Raw genomic sequence first — 18714 nt, forward strand, 5'->3', positions numbered from 1 at the left:
GGAGTGTCTCTACCACTCGACGGCCCGTGGGGCGGCGGAGCTGGGGGAGGTCCAGGGGAAAGGTAAGGAAGTGGAAGGGACGGACTTCCCGAAGAGCTCGAACCAGGTGAATAGGGAAGGTGATATCCCAGAGGAAATGCCGGCGTTTGGACCGTGGATGGTCACAAGTAACTCTCGATATCCATGGGCAGCTACGAAGCAGGCTCGGGGAAAGGAGAAAAGTGAGTCCGGGGCAAGGTTGAACTCGATGCCGACTTCTCCTCGCTCCGGCAAGAAACCTTCCGAACACAGAACGGAAGATGAAGCTTATCCGATCGACGCCGAGGGGTGGCAAAAGCCTACCAAGCTCGCCCGACGGAGGACACCGGAGAAGGATGTCTCGGCATCCGGTGTGGGTGTGAGCAAGGCCGGACCGAGTAAACTCTCCCAGGGAGCGGAAGCGGGGGTTGAGTCAGGCCAAGAGCTAGGTTCGGACCGGGACGATGCTGATCCGATTTGGGCTGCAATCGAGGAAGGGGGCGAACCTGGCAGTGGACGTGATCGGGGTGGGGTCAGACCTGAACCCAAGGTATGTCTCAGTGGGTTAGGTGTGAGCCCTAGGAAGCGAAGCAGGAGCCCTTGTAGACCCAAGGGCTCGACCGCGATGCGCCATCTCTCTCCTGTGGGGGGGGGGGGTTTGCTCCAACCGGAAAGGGTCGGCTGGGGGATCACCGGAGGAGTAGGAGTTCCCCTCCACCCCACTCGGCAGCTTGTAATCGCCCCCCCCGGGCGGTGCGGGGGAGTCCAAGTGTGCTGGTGGCCTCTTCCGGTGTGGGGATGCGGTACCCGTGGGGAAGCAGATGGACAGATCCCTGTCCGCGGCGGCTAACCTCTCCGGCTTGGGGGAGACGTCGACGGCCAAATTGACCGGCAAGGTGGGGCCAAAGGAAGGGCCCGCTGGGGAGGTGACGGTCGATGGTTCCGGGGCTAGCAGAGTGGGGGATGATCCTCGAGGCTGCCCCAAGGCTCAAGCAGTGTTGCTACCGTGCCATATGGCACGTTTGAACAGTGAAGGGGAGAGATCAGAGGAGCATGCTAGGTGTGCTGAGGGGGCTTGGGGCTTCAGTTTGGAGGCTGACAGTGGGCAGAGGGGGGCTGTGGTAGGGGGTTCAAATGACCATGTGAAGTCCTCTTGCTTTAGCCATGTGGTACAGCCTGAATGTGGAGATGATCATCATCTGGTTTTGAGCCAACTGAAGGCAGTAGCGAAGAGGGTGTTACTAGGAGACTTGGCTAGTGGCGGGAGTACGGATGAGGCGGTGTTTCATGATTGGAACCCTGGGGTAGTGGGTTGTGATACTCCCATGAGTGATCAATGAAAGTTCTCCTATGGAATTGCCGTGGTGCGGGGAAGCCTTCCTTTGCCCCGGCTTTTCGCAGGATTGTGCAGCAGCATAGTCCAGACATCTGTGTGCTATTTGAGACCCGCTTGTCCGGGAGGAGCCTACAGAAGGCTAGAAGAGCGATTCCCAGATCGTGGGGATTCTACGCAGTGGAGTCTCATGGGCTGTCGGGTGGCATTATTGTCACTTGGAAGCAGGGATCTTTCAGATTGGACATCTTTCATGTTTGTGACCAAGAGGTGATCATGGTGATCTCGAAGGGTACTAGTGCCCCTTGGGTCCTTGCAGCGGTGTATGCTAGCACTGATTTCAGGGAGAGACGGAGGCTTTGGGAGGAAGCATCGTAGTTGATTTGTCAGGGTTATCCTTTGATGATGGCTGGTGACTTCAATTGTATGGTTGATCCTCAGGAGAAGATGAGGGGCAAGCCTTTCTCTTATGAGAGGAAGGTGAAGGAGTTTCAGGATTTCTTGACTGCTAATGAACTGATAGATCTGGGATTTGCGGGCCCGAGATTTACATGGTGCAACAATCAGCAGGGTGGTGCTAGAGTTTGGGAGAGACTGGATAGAGCCTGTGCGACAGCTGGGTAGGTCCAGAGGTTTTTGGATCACCGAGTGAGGCATTTACCCAGGATTGCGTCCGATCATTGCCCTTTATTGGTGTGTACAGATGCATACACCCCAGTGCATCCCCCCTTCAGATTCGAGAAGCTGTGGCTTTGCTATCCGCAATCATGGGAGGTGGTGAGGGAGGCATGGAGCATCCCAGTTAGGGGTGATCCCATGTATCGGGTTTCCTGCAGACTGGAGTTGGCGAGGAGGCGACTGAGGAGGTGGAACCGGGAGGAAGTGGGGAATATTTTTAGTAGGATTGAGGAGTCAGAGGTGACCATTGCTAGATTACAGGCTCAGGAGGTTCGAGGAGGGGGGCTTCTGGATGAGGAGGTAGGGGAGCTCAAATCTTTATTGGCTCTGCATGATGCCCTTCTCAGACAGCAGGAGATATTCTGGAGACAGAAGGCGAGGGTATAGTGGATCATGGAGGGGGATAGAAATACCAGATTTTTCCACCAGGCGACAGTGATTAGAAGGCATCAGAATCGGATTAGAGCTATCAGAGGTGAGGATGGGCAGCAGTCGGAGGATCCGGATATGATCCAGAGGATTTTGGTGAGTTTCTTTAGGGCCAGGTGGATAGAGCAGTCGGCAGGTGCGAGTCTAGCAGATATTCCGCTGCCAGTGGACGGGGTTACAGAGGAGGAGACTTCAGTTCTGATTAGGCCGATTTCGGAGAGGGAGATCAGGGAGGCGGTGTGGTCCCTCGGGGGGGGGGGCAAGGCCCCGGGGTCGGATGGATTTCCACCGGTGTTCTTTCAAAGATATTGGATGATAGTTGGACGTGACGTGACGGAGGCCATACAGCAGTTTTTCAGCTCGGCTGTGATGGCGGTTGAGTGGCAGCAGACGTTCATCACCTTGTTACCAAAGCGGCTAGATGCTTCGGAGCCGAGTCATTTTCGTCCGATTAGCCTTTGTACGACTCTGTACAAAGTCACGACGAAGATTCTTGCTGTCAGGTTGAGGGGTGTTCTTCCTAGGCTCATCAGCCCAGAGCAAGGGGCTTTCTTGGAGGGGCGGAGTATATCTGACAATGTACTCATTGCCCAGGAGTTTATGTTTGACCTTGGAAGGGCGCCGATGAGGAGAAGCTTGATGGGGATCAAGCTTGACATGGAGAGGGCCTATGACAGGATGAGGTGGGACTTTGTGCAGCAGTCTTTGCGGGGATATGGGTTTCATGAGATATGGATCAGGTGGGTCATGGGCTGCATTAGTGCTTCTTCTTTTGCTATTCTGGTGAACGGTACGCCGTCCCGCTTTTTTGAGTCATCTGGTGGGTTGCGCCAGGGATGCCCACTTTCCCCACTGCTGTTCATTATATGTGCGGATGCGCTGTCTAGATCTCTTCGGCAGGCGGTGGTGGCCAGTCAGGAGTTGGAGGTTTACAGACCGGTGGTGGGGGCCCCTGCGATCTCTCACCTGCTCTTCACTGATGATTGCTTGCTTTTAGCCAAGTCGTCTAGGCAGGAGGCCCGGATGATAAGTCAGGTCCTTCGGGATTATTGTGTTGTGTCGGGTCAGCGAGTCAACTTGTCCAAATCGTCTGTTATGTTTAGCCCGAAGACTAGAGTGGCGGTGAAGCACTCCATATTGGAGATACTGGGGGTGGGTGAGCAGGCGGGTACGATGACATACTTGGGGATCCCACTCTGCGGTCGACGGTTGAGGACTTGGGACTGCACCTCTCTTGAGCTTAGCATCAGACGCAGGTTAGAGGGGTGACAGATACACTCACTCTTCATGATGGGTAGGATTACCTTGGTTCGCTCAGTTCTTACATTAGTCCCCATCTAATTTCTGTCCCATGCCGTGATCCCGGTGTCAGTTCTGAGATCCCTTGAGCAACTTTTCAGGGAGTTTATCTGGGGGAGGAGCAGTGGTAGAGGTGGTATCCATTTGCTGACGTGGGAGGTTGTGTGCCAGCCGATCAGCGTAGGTGGTCTGGGGGTGCAGTCTTTGGTGGCGAGGCGGGAGGCACTAGCGGCGAGGCATGTTGCTAGATTTGTGTTGGAGCCCGAGAGTATGTGGTCCTTTTTGATGAGGGCCAAGTATGGAGGGTTGGGACTTGGGGTGCGAGCTGGGCGTCATCATTCCCCAGTCTTGAGGGAGGTGTGTGTTAGGGCTATGGTGGTGCTCCCGAAGATCAGATGGGCCATTGGGGACGGTCGCTCTATTGATGTGATGGAAGACAGCTGGGTGACCGAGTGGCCGATCTGTCGCTTGCTGACCTTGGTGGACTCGGCGAGATTATCAGGGCGCAGGGTCAGCGATCTACTGGACTCTGAGAGGGGCTGCTGGAGGGTGGGGTTGATTCGGGAGGCATTTGGGGAGCAGTTGGCGGAGTTGGTCTTGTCTTTGCCAGTCCCCAGGGGGGTCTGACAGATTAGTGTGGAGAGCGACGGGACAGTCACGAGTGAGGGTCAGAGATCTTCACGCCCTGTTCAGTAGGGAGCCAGGCCGACAGATTGCGGGTGGTTGGATATGGAGGCTTCGGATTCATCCCTGAGTGGCACTTTCCATCTGGAAGGTGGCTTGGGGATGCCTTCCGACCAGGAGTTTATTAGTCCGGCGCGGTATGCGGGTCCCTCAGTACTGTGAGGCATGTGGTGATACTGAGGAGACCATCGAACATGTCCTTCTGCAGTGCCCCAGGGCCTATGAGATATGGCGAAGGTCACCAGCCCCACTACCAGACTCGGTGGGCTCGGCACAGGACCTGGTGCAGCTATTGAGAGATTCCATGAGGAGTCCTAGATCTGTTGAGGATGGGATCCTTAGGGCGTACCTGTCCTACCATATATGGCTGGACAGGAATGCTGGTATTTTTGAGGGGAGGCGGTCGCCTCCGTGGATGGTGGTAGACAGAGCGGCGCGTCACGCGAGGGAGGTTATTGCGATTTCCGTTGTAATTTCCTCTGGGATAGCCAGGGACACCTGGAGTACTCACGCTATTTCAGCGCCCCGTTTTGCCCTTGTTTCTTGGGTACCCCCACCCCTTGGCTATCTCAAAGTAAATTTCGACGGCAGCAAGTCAGCGGATCGCGTGACTGGAGGGATTAGTTTTGTGATCAAAGACCACTATGGTAGGATGCTTGCTGAAGGTGGGCGCCGGACACCTGGGCTCACTATTGTTGGGGCAGAGCTGCGAGCTGTCTGGGAGGGGTTATCCTATGCCAGGCAGATGCTTGGTGTGGAGCGGGTGCATCTTGTGGGGGACTCAGCGGTGGTGATCGACTGGATCCAGGAGGTGGACAGGTATGGTGATGGTCACCCCCTTATCCGGGAGACATGCAGAATGGCTCAGTCGATGGGCGGCTTTCAGGCTGTTCATGTGTTTAGGGAGGCGAACAGGGCTGCAGACTGGGTCGCCTTCTATGTCGCTCGGCACTCCGGGGATTTTTTGTGGACGTTCGGATCAGATGTTTCTTCTCCTTTGTTGTCTTTACTTTCACGTGATTTAGATGGTTGTACTCAGGTTAGACTTATATGAATGAGTAACCATTTTTGCTAAAAAAAAAAAAAAAGGATCGCCCTTTGCACATGTCACAAAATGCTCTGAACTCTATGCATCCGCACAATCAAAGGACATTCATAGATGTCTAAAGAGGGTGAGGGTATTTTGATCATTTGAAATGGCAAGCTAATGGTGTTTTCTGGATGGGGGCTGGATGATCACCCTGGAAGGATTTGGAGACTTAAAGGATTGGTTTGGAATTTTTTAACGCTAAGGCAGTGAAGGAACGTTACTATAATTTTTTCTTAAATAAACTACCGTGCTCTCGCGTCCAGTGTTTACCCGACAAGTCATGGGGCCTTGCGTGGACCCCGCTCCCTCATAATCCGGCCCAGCTTTTTAAGGAGCAAAAACTGGACTCCTTCTGGAATTGCGGCTGTTTAGAATGATATCACTATATTGCGAGATACATTATTTTGATACCAAGCTGTATACCATGCTCCTATTTCAGCACCTTGTCTGTTGCATTGCCGCTATTATCGGTCACTGCTTCCCAACAATTTGAAGGTGAATATATATGCACTTGCATGGGTGTTTGGATCAGAATGTAGCTTCGAAAAGTATTGAGTCATGGCTAGTTGATTACATAATTTGCTAAACTAGAAATAGGATGTAATTTGATATGTAGTGGTATGCAAAAGGGTAGAGCATAATATGAAAAACGAGAGTGTAGATTAGAAGTTTGATGAAACCGTTTCTTCAATTAAATTATGTGAGAAAAGGAAATTCCACGAATCCCTGAGGTGGATAAGTCCGACGACTCAGTAGCAGTGTGGAATTGAGTTTCTCGTCCGGTGGATATGATCTATAGTTAGGGGGCAATTCGCCTCATTGATTCCTTCTACAAGCCTGAAATCGGCGACTCCTTTCTATTTGCCCACCCATTTTTTCATCCGACTCTAGCTAAAAATTTGTGCTATTTATATTATTTATCTATCTTGATAACTCAAACATAAATTATAGTATAAAATTCATAGTCAACAAGAAAAATATATTATTTTATATTTATATATTTACACATTCAGCCAATTCTCAGTGGATCTGTTAAGCCTAAGCATGGAATTACCACCGAACAAGTGGAGCAGTGAACAGGGTACGAAGTTTGAATGTCTCATTTGGAGGTTAATGGTATGGGAACAAAATTGGTAGTGTTCTTGGAAACTTTGCAACGAGATCAAAACATGACTTGGCCCAACCCAGATTCAAGTAAAACCTTAACCTCATGAATTGAATCAGGTGTGAGATTTGCGCCACATCCAACCTATATATGGATCTAACTCGCAATTTTGACCCACATTTAGCTCAGACTGAAAAAGCTAAAGGCCAGGCAAACCAATTCAGGTTGAATTTGAGGGCCGCCCTTGATTGAGGTGTCATGGTGCAACCTAAAGCACCACCTCATATGATGTCTGGACCTGCTTCCTTATATAAGAAATAAAAAGATGGAATCAGAGTAGGATGGAGCACACGCTAACATCCGGCTATGACAAACATCAAAATACTTATTTCTGCCTTGACTAATGTCTCTCGCCTTCTTGTTTCCTCTTTCTTGGCTTAGCTCTAAAGAGTTTCATTAGATGATCTCATGAATACATATGATGGTGAAAAAATGGCATTCTATGATCGATTTCAGCTCGCTTAGCTTGGAGTTTGGATTAATTAGTATGCCCATAGCGGATTTTTCAGCTGATCCAGTGGAGCGACAACCTTGCAAGCATGCATATATGGGCCAAAAAGGCGAACTTTTTAGTCAGACCAAGTCTTGAGCTGATCCAACCGCGATGCAACATGTACGAATCTACATGTATGGAGCTCTTTTTTTTTTTTTTTTTCATCTATCTTCGTGCATTTTGCTTCGCAGTTGGGTTGATCCACTAGCTGAGCGGCGGACCTAGTCCGGCCAATAATTTCTTGGCAAAAAGGCCCCAGTGCTCCATCTCTTCTCTTTTTATTACCAAGCGAGGTGCGTGTGACTCACACCGTCACACGCGAATAACATGACCTCCGCAAGAACCTTCATCCCATGAGAGCGTGAGAAAGGAGGGCCCATGAACTTGCAGAGAGAAGATAAAGGAAATGCTCTTGCCTTACACTCTTCAAATAAATAAATAAATAAATATTTGAATTTGTTAGTTAATCAAAGGATGAAGCTGTATGTACCGCCCACAGTGCTCAAAAGTGCCTCTTGTCACGTTTTCCTCGAATGGTCTGCTTCCTTTTTCCACAGGAATCCTCCACCCACCAGCTCCCTTGGTGGTCTTCCTTGAGTTGAAGGTTGCCAACCTCAGACAGAGAAGATGCCTTGATGTTCAGAACTATTCAACTACTTTAATGTTCAGGAGGTGCCGGACTATGTTAGACCCAAACGTATCATGCCTAAGAAGTAAATTGGCACCATTATCCAAAATTTCAAGTGAGAGAATTGCAAGTTTAGCATCTATCCAAGATTAATCTTAAATATGGAGCCATGAAGATGACCATATATATATATATATATATATATGTACCCATTCTTATGTATGCATACCTGCAGATCTTGTTCACTGTCAACATATCTGCCATATTTGCATACGTATTAAGACTAAATTTATCGGCGTTTTTCTCTGTCATTTGTGTAATGGTTGGCAGGCCAATTCATACTTAACTATAGTTCTCTTCATTGCAATTGTATGCGACACATAATTGGGTGCTTCTATGGCAATAATTCAAGCCTTTAAGGGTCCTACTAGATGACGTCCAGAAGAACTTAATTGGCGCATGCATTACGTAACATTAATATTGTATGATACCACCAACTTTATCATAAGAATTCTTACCAAACTCACCTGTAAATATTTTCCTTCCACTCTTTGGCTAACCATTCACATGCTCTCAAGCTATAGATTCCCACATTAATCCGTGAAATAGCTTGTTTATTCTTCAGTGGAGAGATTTAATTGCCCCACCCCCGAATAATAAATATCTTGATTATTTGACTCTTGTTTCTTCTTGAGCACCTAGTCGCTTGGGCGTTGCACCCGCCTGTCTGCCGGCAACCAGAATTTGACGCTGACATCCTTTTGCTGGAAGTTGCCATGCATTTATTACTTGGAGGATGGTCAGATGAAGAAAACCAGTCACAAGTGAGGTTTACTGGTTGGACCACTTTGATATTGTTTTCTTTTGGAGAATTTAACTATGAGATGGGACCATGTATGTGTGTGTGTCTTCTCACTTAACTTGCTCAGTCATGTAAGTTTGGTCTTTCGTGGGGTTCCTAGGAATTAGCCCTTCCGAAAGGTGTTCTACCCAGAGGAATACAGGGAGGTTCTTGTGTCAGGGTATTGGGTTCTTTCGAGCTTTGCAGTGTGGTAGTTCTGAGTCTAATGGGGAGGCTAGGCTTTCACAGGTTTTTGGATTTTTTCTCTCTTTCAAACTATCCAAATTCTTGTCTTTGCATGAATCCCATGGAAGAAGAAGAAGACAATCTTGAGAGAAAAGCTCTGATGAAAAGTCATGTAGAACAGACGTTAAAGCTTGGAGAGACTGTTGATGGAAGCAAGACACTGGCTTTTCATCTCGAGCCTAAGGCAATCTTTGTTCTTTATTATGTTTAGATTTACATTAGTTTCAGTATTCATACTACTTCCTTCTTAAAATCTTCTCCTAGCAGAAGATATTTCAGAGTAGAAGAAGCAAGCTTACTATTATTATTATTTTTCTTCTACCTTTTCGTCACTCACTGTAATCCCATGCTTTTCATTTATGCAGACTGTAGTTTTAAGAGTGTCAATGCATTGCTACGGCTGTGCAAGAAAAGTGGAGAAACACATCTCAAAGATGGAAGGTATGAGCAAGATTTTTCTGCTTCTTTCCTTTTATTTTTCCTGTGAAAGGAGTGGAATCTCACATCTATTATAATAATCTACAATCTCTAAGCATAAAGCATATGAGTGATATAAAACTCAAACATATAGGACTACTGTTTCATCTACAGACCTACTAATTAACAGGAAGGTTATGCTATCATGAACAATTATATATAGAGAGAGGGGAAAGATGAAATTTGAAGTAAATATGGGAAGATCAGCACGCATTGTATAGTACTGTTTGGTTTTCATATTTATCACTTCAAAATGTTAGATAAGTTTGTGAAATCAGGGTTTCTTAGAAGTCTCTCCATTCTTTCATCATATCTGCTGGCATTTAAATGAATCAAAGTCCTGAGGAACAGATGGAAAGGGTCAAGGAGTAATGTCGGATTGTATCGAATTTCTTACTTCTTGAGAACATCCTTTATAAGGTTTTAAGAATTATTTGCTGTACAATTTATTGTGAACAAAAAATTACTTGCATTAGTGAAATGAATTTATTATCTTTGAGTACATGTAGTTCTGAAGCTAATTCAATTACCACATATAGGATGTGTGATATAGAAAATTACTGAACAGGGAGCATGTGAAACATACAGGACTCTCATGAACTTGTCCCTTCAGATTTAACAATTAAATTTCTCATATAAATGTCAAGTGGCACCTACATTGCGTGCTAAGATTTAGATTTTCTTCCAATTGATGATTTCAGAGTGATGTAGTAAAAATAATTGGGAATGCGAATATCTTCTCTAACATACCTGTTTCTCAATTCAGTCTTATATTTTTTAAGATTATTTTTTCCTCTTTTACATGCAAGATCTGCAGCTTCCTACAAGCTTAGAAGTCCTTTTTGAATCTAAAAAACCCAAGAATATGATAGATTAAAATGCTTGCACTTTCTTTTTCTTTTTTGTTTGAAATAATTATCCCTTCGATCCAATTCCATTTTCAGCTCCTACATTGAAAATTCTTATGAGGGTCTTAATAATGTATTTCATGATTTCATCAATGGCAAGGGCTCTATTGCCTTAAAGTACATAGCATCACATGGAGTCATTGGAATAAGGGGATAATTCAAGGAAGCTAGAGAGAAATCAATCCCATTGGGAAGGTAGATGACTCCTTGAAGTCTCAAGTAGCATGAACTTGTGGACTTCTAGCGAGCAACTCCTTAAGAACAACTTCTTAAATTTTATCAAGAACTTAAAAGAAGGCAATGAGAGATCCATGCGTGTGACCATCAGAAGTAGTGGAAAACTAAATTATTATATCCCTCGCTCTCTCATTAACTCTCTTTTTTTTTCTCACTATAGGAGTGACCTCCTTTGAAGTAGACTTGGAGAGCAAAAAGGTGGTTGTGATGGGGGACATCACTCCTTTTGAGGTCTTGGAGAGTGTCTCCAAGGTCAAGTTCGCAGAGCTATGGGTGGCCCGTGAGTCATCAAAAAGTGCATCGTTTGATCAAGGCACCAACACACAGTCTTCAAGCTCTCACTGAATCGATCAACTACTTCTGTGGATGTTATAAATTCTATGCAAATAGGCAGAGCCACCTCTCTAGAACATTGCACCTGATCGTTGCCTCACCTATCTTGTCCTGCGTTTGTTGATGAAGTTAGATTTTTCACATATTTCCCCTCCATATTTTATTTGGGGACATGGAAAAATATATATTGCTACTATAGGATTACAAGCAGAGAACAATTGTTTGGCATCCTCTAAGCTAGGAATATCGTCTGATGTGTTGCTTTATAGGAGCTTATACCGCCATTGCGAGGCATCTCCGTCAATTTTTTGATCTAATCTGGCTCTAGCATAGAGAAATTATATCCTACACGTCGTGCGCTACATGGCTGTGCATACTGCCAATCACAACTGCTTGAGTGCTCGTTTCAGTGCACCGCTATAGAAATAAACAGATGTGATTGGCGGCGTGCATGACCAACACGGTGCATGCCGTGTAGGGTATAATTTCTCCTTTTAACATGCGACCTCAACCCCGTCGAAGTTTTCGCATTAAGGCGGCCGAGCCAAAAAGCAATGGTTTTCGCATCAAGTATAATGATAGAAGTCTCACAGCTGAGTATAATGATAAAAAGCAATTTCACAGCTGAGTAACTATCCTATTGTTCCATTTTGAGCTAAAAACCATGGCACTCTCAGATTGAAGAACGTCAGGAAGAGGAAGTACATCGGAGAAAATATTACTGAGACGGGCTTTTTATGTCACTTTAATCAAAAAGAAATCATGTATCATGCATAGGCCTGGGCCTGGTTCGTTCATATTGGGCTTGGGCTTTGTTGGGAGAAACAGTAACATGAACAAAACTTGTAGGGATAATCTTATTCTTCTACCGAGCCTAATGACATGAAAGCAATTTTAATGGATAGCGTTTTTCCTTTCGAAGTGGATGCTAATGAATGCTCACAATGGTTTTAATTTCCTTGCTTGCAGTAGGACAGCACACACCATAGTATAACATTATTTCATGGTGGGCTATGGTTCATATTTATAAAAAGGACTCCCTTTTTGATTAATTGCAATGAAGGTAGTGTAAACACCGTGTAAGTGTGGATTTCCATGAGATTTCCCGCATTAAAGGATTTCATGTCCAGCCTGATCTCTAAAAGGAACATAATTTCCGACATTAAAGAATGGAAAGCCTAGATCAACCTATATCCTATGTATGGATTCCGGTTGTATCTTTCACGAGAAAGAATGATTAATCTTCTTTCATGATGTCAATCGTTAGATCATTCTTCGTACAGATCTCAAAACACTCTAAACTTTCTCCTTCATCTACCTGCATAGATCTTGTAGTAGTTATTATTTGATCTGACAGTGCACATATGAAAAAATAGATTGATCGTTTTTTGCACGAAAGGTACAATCTGAACCCCCTATGGATCAAGCAAAATTATCCAAGTAGACCTTAAAGAACGTATACAAATCTAGCATTCGCTGCATACATATAAAAAAAGGAGGCAAAAAAAAAAAAACCTTTTAAGCACTATAACCCAAGCATTGGAATTAACAAATTGTCGATATTAAGAAGCATGCCCCCACATGATGCATGATGATGGTTGACTGGTAGTTGCAGTTCACATACATGTTAGTTTGAAAGATATTTAATTTGAAAGATATTTAAACAACATGTGATACAGATCGAAATATAAATATAGATATGAAATATTTTATGAACTAATATATAAAAATACACAAAAGAAAATAAATTTTAGCTGCGGTGGTGCTGCTAAGAAAGGCTGTAAATCTGGTCTTTTACAATCTTATTAGAAAGATTTGGTGTTTATGGGTGTCCAATTTCTAATTTTGCCTTTCACCCCCCACCCAACCCCCCTCCCCCCCCAAAAAAATCGAGGTCAAAAGAACCTCGCGAATTCGATCTGTATAAAGCTTTAAAAGGTGGCTAGCGCGTGACACCTGTTCATTTAATGATACCACGTGTTAAACTATTTGTAGCTCGTACACAAGATGTATCCTTAAAAGAACCCGGAAACTTGGACCTTGAATTGAGTGAATAAACATCCATCGATTCTTTGCACTTGCGACGTGGTGGCAGCTCCTCTGTGACTTGGGTGGAGAGCTGGGGGCTCCATTTGGTCGGATACATAAATATATTTAAAGAAAATTAACGTCGATATCTGTACTCTCTTTATACTAGATACTCCTAAGTTAGACATTTTGGCATCTAACCCCCCATCTAACCTTGTTATTAGAGAGACATACTTCTTTTGTGGTATTCTTGGCTTCTTGCATAGTATTATGTCACTACTAAGATTTCTAAATACAAAGATTGTAGCCTATCTTAATGAGTGACCATTCTAACCTACAGTGAGATGAATCAATATCTTGACCAGTATATATGTAAATGTAGAAAATTATGAAAACATCTCACATTTTATACAATTCGAGATATTCATATCTTGATCAATATAATAAATTTAAGATTAAATATTTTTATATTTTATTATTTATATTTGTATAAAATATATTTAAAATATTAATGCTTGAAAAGAATTTGATTGATATATTATCATAATCTTAATGAATATAGTAGGATCATGTCAATTAGTAGTTTATAATATAATAGTCTATATCAATTGAAATAATAAGAATCTATGCCCTAGATATCATGTGGGGGCACTCGATGTCAATATTAGTCAATTTCTATTGAGATGGAGATGTTTACCATAGCCAATTACTTAAAACAATTTATCATTATTAATATAAAATTAGTTATTATGCTCTCAACCATTTTAAAAATGTCTTATTAGGATAAGTTGTCGCTTAGTATGGGAATCGAAAGCTAATTCAAATAATTTTGGAACTAAAAAGAAAAAAATAAGAGTAGAGTAATTATTTAAAAAGTTAAAATGATTACATGCATTTATTAATGATTAATAATATCACAATAGAGATTTCTTTCTTTCTTTGAAAAATGCATGGTCAAAAGGCTCGGAAGAGTTTAAGAAAATTTATGTGTTGATGCCTGGAGCAATCATATTCTCTAGCTTGTTTCTTTATTTTTTGAACTATATAGTAGCCCAAAGATATAATTTTTCTTTTGTTATTGGTTAACGTTGGACAAAGTTACAACCAAGTATTAAAAAAAAAAAAAAAAGGCAATGAAAGGTTTACTTTTATTTTAACCTTTGACGTGGGTTTATATGCAAAATTTTCAAATTCCAAAATAAGGGTATTGTGTTAGAGAAAAGGGCGTGTGTATATCAATCCACACATTCCTCCGGTAACTAACGGCTTTTCCGTATGTTATGATATAATATAATGGAAGAAATTGGCCAGGGATCCTTCGTTCCCTCACGGAAGATGGCCGCCAGATCCCTTCTCTTCCTCCTCTCCCTCCTCTTCTTCTCTCTCCCACATCCCTCCCGTTCCCTAAACCCTAACCCTAACCGTAACCCTAACCCTAACCGTAACCCTAACCTTAAGCTTAACCCTAATCCTAGCTCCGCCTATGACGAGCTCAAGAGCAGCGGCTTCCCCGTCGGGCTCCTCCCCACCAACGTCTGTGGCTACTCCCTCAACCGCACCTCTGGCGTCTTCGCCGTCGATCTCGACGACCACTGCCGTATCACGCTTCCCCCGGACAACTACCTCGCTGCCTACTCTTCCAGGATCACTGGCAAGCTCAACGACCGCCGGATCTCCGAGGTCAACGGGATCCGGGTCCGAGCCTTCTTTCGGTGGTGGTCCATCACCGGCATCCGGTCCTCCGGCGACGATCTCGTGTTCGAGGTCGGCGTCACCTCCGCCAAGTATCCTTCCCGGAATTTTGGCGAGAGCCCCGACTGCGAGGGCCGGAGTCCAAGAAAGGCGTCATCTTGAGGTAGGTTAGATACCCTTTGTTAGGATTTTGATAATGTCATATTTTGCGTCTTGTTCTTTCACTGTTTTGTTTTGTTTTTTTTTTTCCTGTTGTTTAATTTGGGAAAAGGCTTGCATTTCTTGAGCCTTTGGTTGCGATTAGATGACTCTAATCTGAAAGCTAGGATTTTCTTGTCTCGTGGATCTCTAACTTTAATTATTTGGTCATCGTTTTGGTGTTCAACTAGATTGTTTCATCCAAGTTCTTGGGTGGAAGGTACTTTTGATTTGAAATACTTATTCTCAAAAACTGCCATGGTTGTGACGAGCTAAGATGAATTTGAGTTTATTTTTATTATAACCGAGTAGTCTTTAATGATTTCTTCCCATGGTTGTAACGAATTATGAAGAATTTAAGTTTAGTTAGATTATGGATTGCATTGTATTAATCTCAAAAGCTGCCAATGAAAATCTGATCATGCTACAAGCAAGTTTTTACAAGCTTACAGTTAATCAGACAAGAATTTGAATGTTCCAGCAGATATGGAAAATGTTTTCCATATTTTAGGTGTTTATTATGAAACTAAAAAAAAGAAGAAAGAGTTTAGTTTAAGTTTGTTCTTGATTTTTACCCGATCCTTTTTAAGATAATGCAGACTAAATTCTATAGTTTCTCTCCTTTTCTTTTCTTTAGTTCTGCCTATATCCTCTTTTAGATAATACTTGACCAAAATTTCTATATTTTCTACTCCTGCTTATCTGTTACTTAAACATTTTATAGAGGGTTTACTTGAAACTTTGTTTGTTCCATCATTTGTTTTTCTTCTTCATCATTGAAGGAACTAGCTCTGGTTTAATTGAGGGTACTGTAATTGTGTAAGTGACTTTTCCTCATTTAGGTTTCTGCAGAAAACCAGGTGTCATGATGGAGGCTTGAATAACCTGTATAATTAATCACTGGTGCACTCATTTTTTAAAGCAAACTTAATAATTAAGGTATATTGGGCTGACAAAAGAAGTTGATTGCAGCACTAGCATTCTGGAAATAAATGGCCTTCATAATCTTCATTGACATCCTCAAAATCAATGCCCAAATAACCACTGCAAATGATTTTGATGGGTTAACCATACATACATCTTAGGAATGCTTCTGTGAAATGACCTTTTCCTATGAAACAACTATTTCATAAAATGACAAAAGAGAAGAAGACAAAAGGCTTCCAACACATGAACAGAAAGTGATAAATAAAAAGAGAATGAACAGAACAACCCTTGTCCATGACTTATAAACAGGGCTCTAATGTGCCTTTCTAATTTTTGTACTGTAGTTTATGAAAATCTCTACATATATCGACTATTGATAGTTTCAGTTCTCTCCATCAGCTTTAGTTATCATAGCAAAATTTGAGCAGTAATAGAATGAGAATACAAAAAGGACATGCTTCTGCTATGATTTTTTCTGAGTAAAGGTGGATGAATTCAGTCAAGTTGGGTCAGGTTACGCAAGTAATCCACTTTTAAGTATTTTGTACTGAGCCATTAAATTCATTCACATAATTGCATACCCCTGCTTCCTTCAGCAAACACTATAAATCAAAACCTGAAAACCAGAACTTGCTTTCTTTAGGCCCATGCCTAAAGCTCTTTAGTATTGCAATTTTACCTTCTCTATCCAACAAACCTTCCTTTTTTTCCCTTCCAAACTCAAACATTGTCACCAAACCAGTCTACTCTTAGATTTTAGTTTTCTTGGATCCCAAAGGGCAGACCCGGATGCATAGATAAGCTGGACTTTGCATCCCAAGGTTTTTGCTGATTCAGGAATAGTGACCTTCTGCACCTACACTGAAGTGGGAGCTTTAACAACTAAAAATTTTTCTGCATCATATTATGCAGCTGCGTGGTGTGAGGAGTTACTCTAAAGTGTCTTTATTATATATTCGTCACGGTTCATACTACGAATAAAAGAGCAGTTGTCGAATAATGTACAAGAAACCTTCTTGATTCATCTTAATTTGAAATCAAGCCATCAGGTAAGCATCACAAACCCTTTTTGGATGACTCAAGTCGAGTAAACATATCTCAGATATCTGCTATCAGCAGTAAGATGCATTCTCTAACATTGTTTGTGTGCTGTCATGCTAATAAATTTACTCAGTTGCAATGACTGCAATGAGGCTCCATACCTCAAGATTGTTGGCTCGGTGTCCCTCCTCACTCTCTTCCTAGCTTTCAAGATTTTTAACCTCACTTGCTATTTTTGACTGCTGTAATTGTTTGGTTTTTGATGTTGACTGATAGATCATGTCAGTTATTAGAATTTCCTGAGTATATCTTCTGTATTGGATTCGAGTGAATTGATGCCATTCTTGTTGCTTTGCAGGAGCTCCTATGCTTTACACCTCAGATATGTATTTTATGATGATAACTCTATGTGGTTGATACATTCTTAAGCATTATAAGCCCTTGATGGGCAATGTCCATGTTTCCATTACGTGCCTGGAAAACATATTCATTCCATCTCACGTCTTTGACATGGAATCCAAACTAGCTGGGCTGAAAGTTGCTGGTCGACCTTGATGATCCATAACAGCAGGCTCTGGTTGTTAATCTTTCTGTTATTCTCCTCAGCGAGCTTCTTTTATGAATGCTTAACTTACAGGCCAGCATAGCAACTATCCAAACTGGCATTTAAACGGGCCATATTGTTTCCGACCCAAGACATCTGATGCATTTACACGCTACCTGTAAAGAGTTTATGAAATGAGAGTGATGCTCTAGGGACCCTAAATGAAGCTACCCGGGAATAGCATCTGTAATATTTGCTTCAGATTAAGCTGTTGCATTGCATGGTAGGATCAGGAGTGGGGATTGGAGTGGGCTAAATACGAGGTACTCTTAACGAATCAATTCCCACTTGACCCATTCTTCTGACTGCGCTAGCATCATTGGATACGGCAACAGCGATTTTTCCAACTTCGCTCTCAGGGGCGGGCTTGTAGACTAAGCCCTATATTTTTTCGTGGAGCACAGAATTTACTTATCAATCGTTGAAAAGTAGAATGCACAATGCACCGTTTACTTGGCTTGGTCATTGAATGGATGCTCGGACAAAATGCTTTAAAACACTTTTAACCTTGATGCAAAGAAGCTGAAGAAGGGAATGAAAAATGAATAGCCTCGTGAATTATGTTTTCAGAAAAAGAATATCCTCGTCAATTGATTTGAGCTTGTTGTGGTAAAACAATCTTGGTTTCATGCGGTCATTCAAGTACCATAGTGCTGTCCAAAGAGCAGTACAGCAACAAAGTTCCCCAGGTTCCACTCAGGAAGGTGAGAATGGGGATGAAATTCCTACGTCGAAGGTTGCAATGCATACGAGATTTTCTGAAAACGAAACTTTCTAGGAGCTAAAAGGAGAACTTTGATCTTGCACTTGAGTTGTCTCACTGTGGTATGCATCCCTTTCTCTACCATTGCCGTAAAGAGGAAATGGTATTGTATCCTTGCATCCCATGGAGCGCGAGCTTGGCAAATTTGCATTTGCTTTCATTCCTTTACTGTGTCAATCTCTCTGGCCCGTGTGCATTAGCAGCTCATCCTAAACAAATTCTATTTTAATCTGAGCTGCTTAAATGTATAATTGAAAATCCACTACACGCATGCATGCACAGGCCTGCAAAAAGAAACAAAGAGAAGAATAAAAGTGGGGAAGTTGGAAGGAACTATGGGTGAACAGGTGCATAGTTTCTTGCACGAAACTATACTGTTACCGTGCTGCTGCAGCACTGAAAATCCATTCCAGAGGAAAGAAAGGTTCTTAAAATCCTCTAGAATTATAGACCGGGATTCTGACTTGGAGAGATCGAGACCAGTCCCGGTCTGAGCCGTTTCAACTTAACTGGGCCCGCTAGCCCAAGGGATTACCCGGCCCGACTCCCCGTGGGGCCCTCACAAAGCGTGGAGCCAGCGGTGACAAAAGTCGGGAACTGGA

The 18714-nt window shown here is 43.3% G+C and overlaps 4 protein-coding genes across 5 annotated transcripts in view; all 4 read left to right on the forward strand.

The window, feature by feature from the left end:
• The first annotated feature begins 1756 nt into the window (after positions 1-1756).
• Positions 1757-2416, forward strand: LOC148715552 (uncharacterized). The gene is made up of 2 exons (XM_088715180.2): positions 1757-1958; positions 2055-2416. The coding sequence occupies exons 1-2, from the start codon at positions 1757-1759 to the stop codon at positions 2414-2416; spliced, it is 564 nt and encodes a 187-aa protein (XP_088571306.2).
• A 6303-nt stretch (positions 2417-8719) lies between these two features.
• Positions 8720-11069, forward strand: LOC103696976 (protein SODIUM POTASSIUM ROOT DEFECTIVE 2-like). The gene is made up of 3 exons (XM_008778720.5): positions 8720-9088; positions 9270-9345; positions 10687-11069. The coding sequence occupies exons 1-3, from the start codon at positions 8885-8887 to the stop codon at positions 10869-10871; spliced, it is 465 nt and encodes a 154-aa protein (XP_008776942.2). The 5' UTR covers positions 8720-8884; the 3' UTR covers positions 10872-11069.
• Positions 11070-14207: 3138 nt separating this feature from the next.
• Positions 14208-18714, forward strand: part of HCF101 (ATP binding protein) — a 14984-nt gene continuing 10477 nt past the window's right edge. The window contains exons 1-3 of one of the 2 annotated variants that reach the window (XM_089927144.1): positions 14208-14742; positions 17104-17596; positions 17754-18714. The exon at positions 17754-18714 is cut by the window's right edge and continues 377 nt beyond it. The gene's annotated coding sequence lies outside the window, so the exon portion shown is untranslated. Of the gene's footprint in view, positions 14743-17103; positions 17597-17753 lie in introns of those variants that run through there. The other variant, XM_008778718.6, reaches the window with a different exon arrangement.
• LOC103696975 (DUF538 family protein (Protein of unknown function, DUF538)) lies at positions 14223-17341 on the forward strand. Its single transcript, XM_008778719.6, has 2 exons — positions 14223-14742; positions 17104-17341. The coding sequence occupies exon 1, from the start codon at positions 14223-14225 to the stop codon at positions 14739-14741; it is 519 nt and encodes a 172-aa protein (XP_008776941.4). The 3' UTR covers position 14742; positions 17104-17341.

This window comes from Phoenix dactylifera, chromosome 1 (assembly GCF_051530095.1).
Source record: "Phoenix dactylifera cultivar Ajwa chromosome 1, Ajwa_hap1_PhDact_Kaust_v1.1, whole genome shotgun sequence".
Classification (NCBI taxonomy): domain Eukaryota; kingdom Viridiplantae; phylum Streptophyta; class Magnoliopsida; order Arecales; family Arecaceae; genus Phoenix; species Phoenix dactylifera.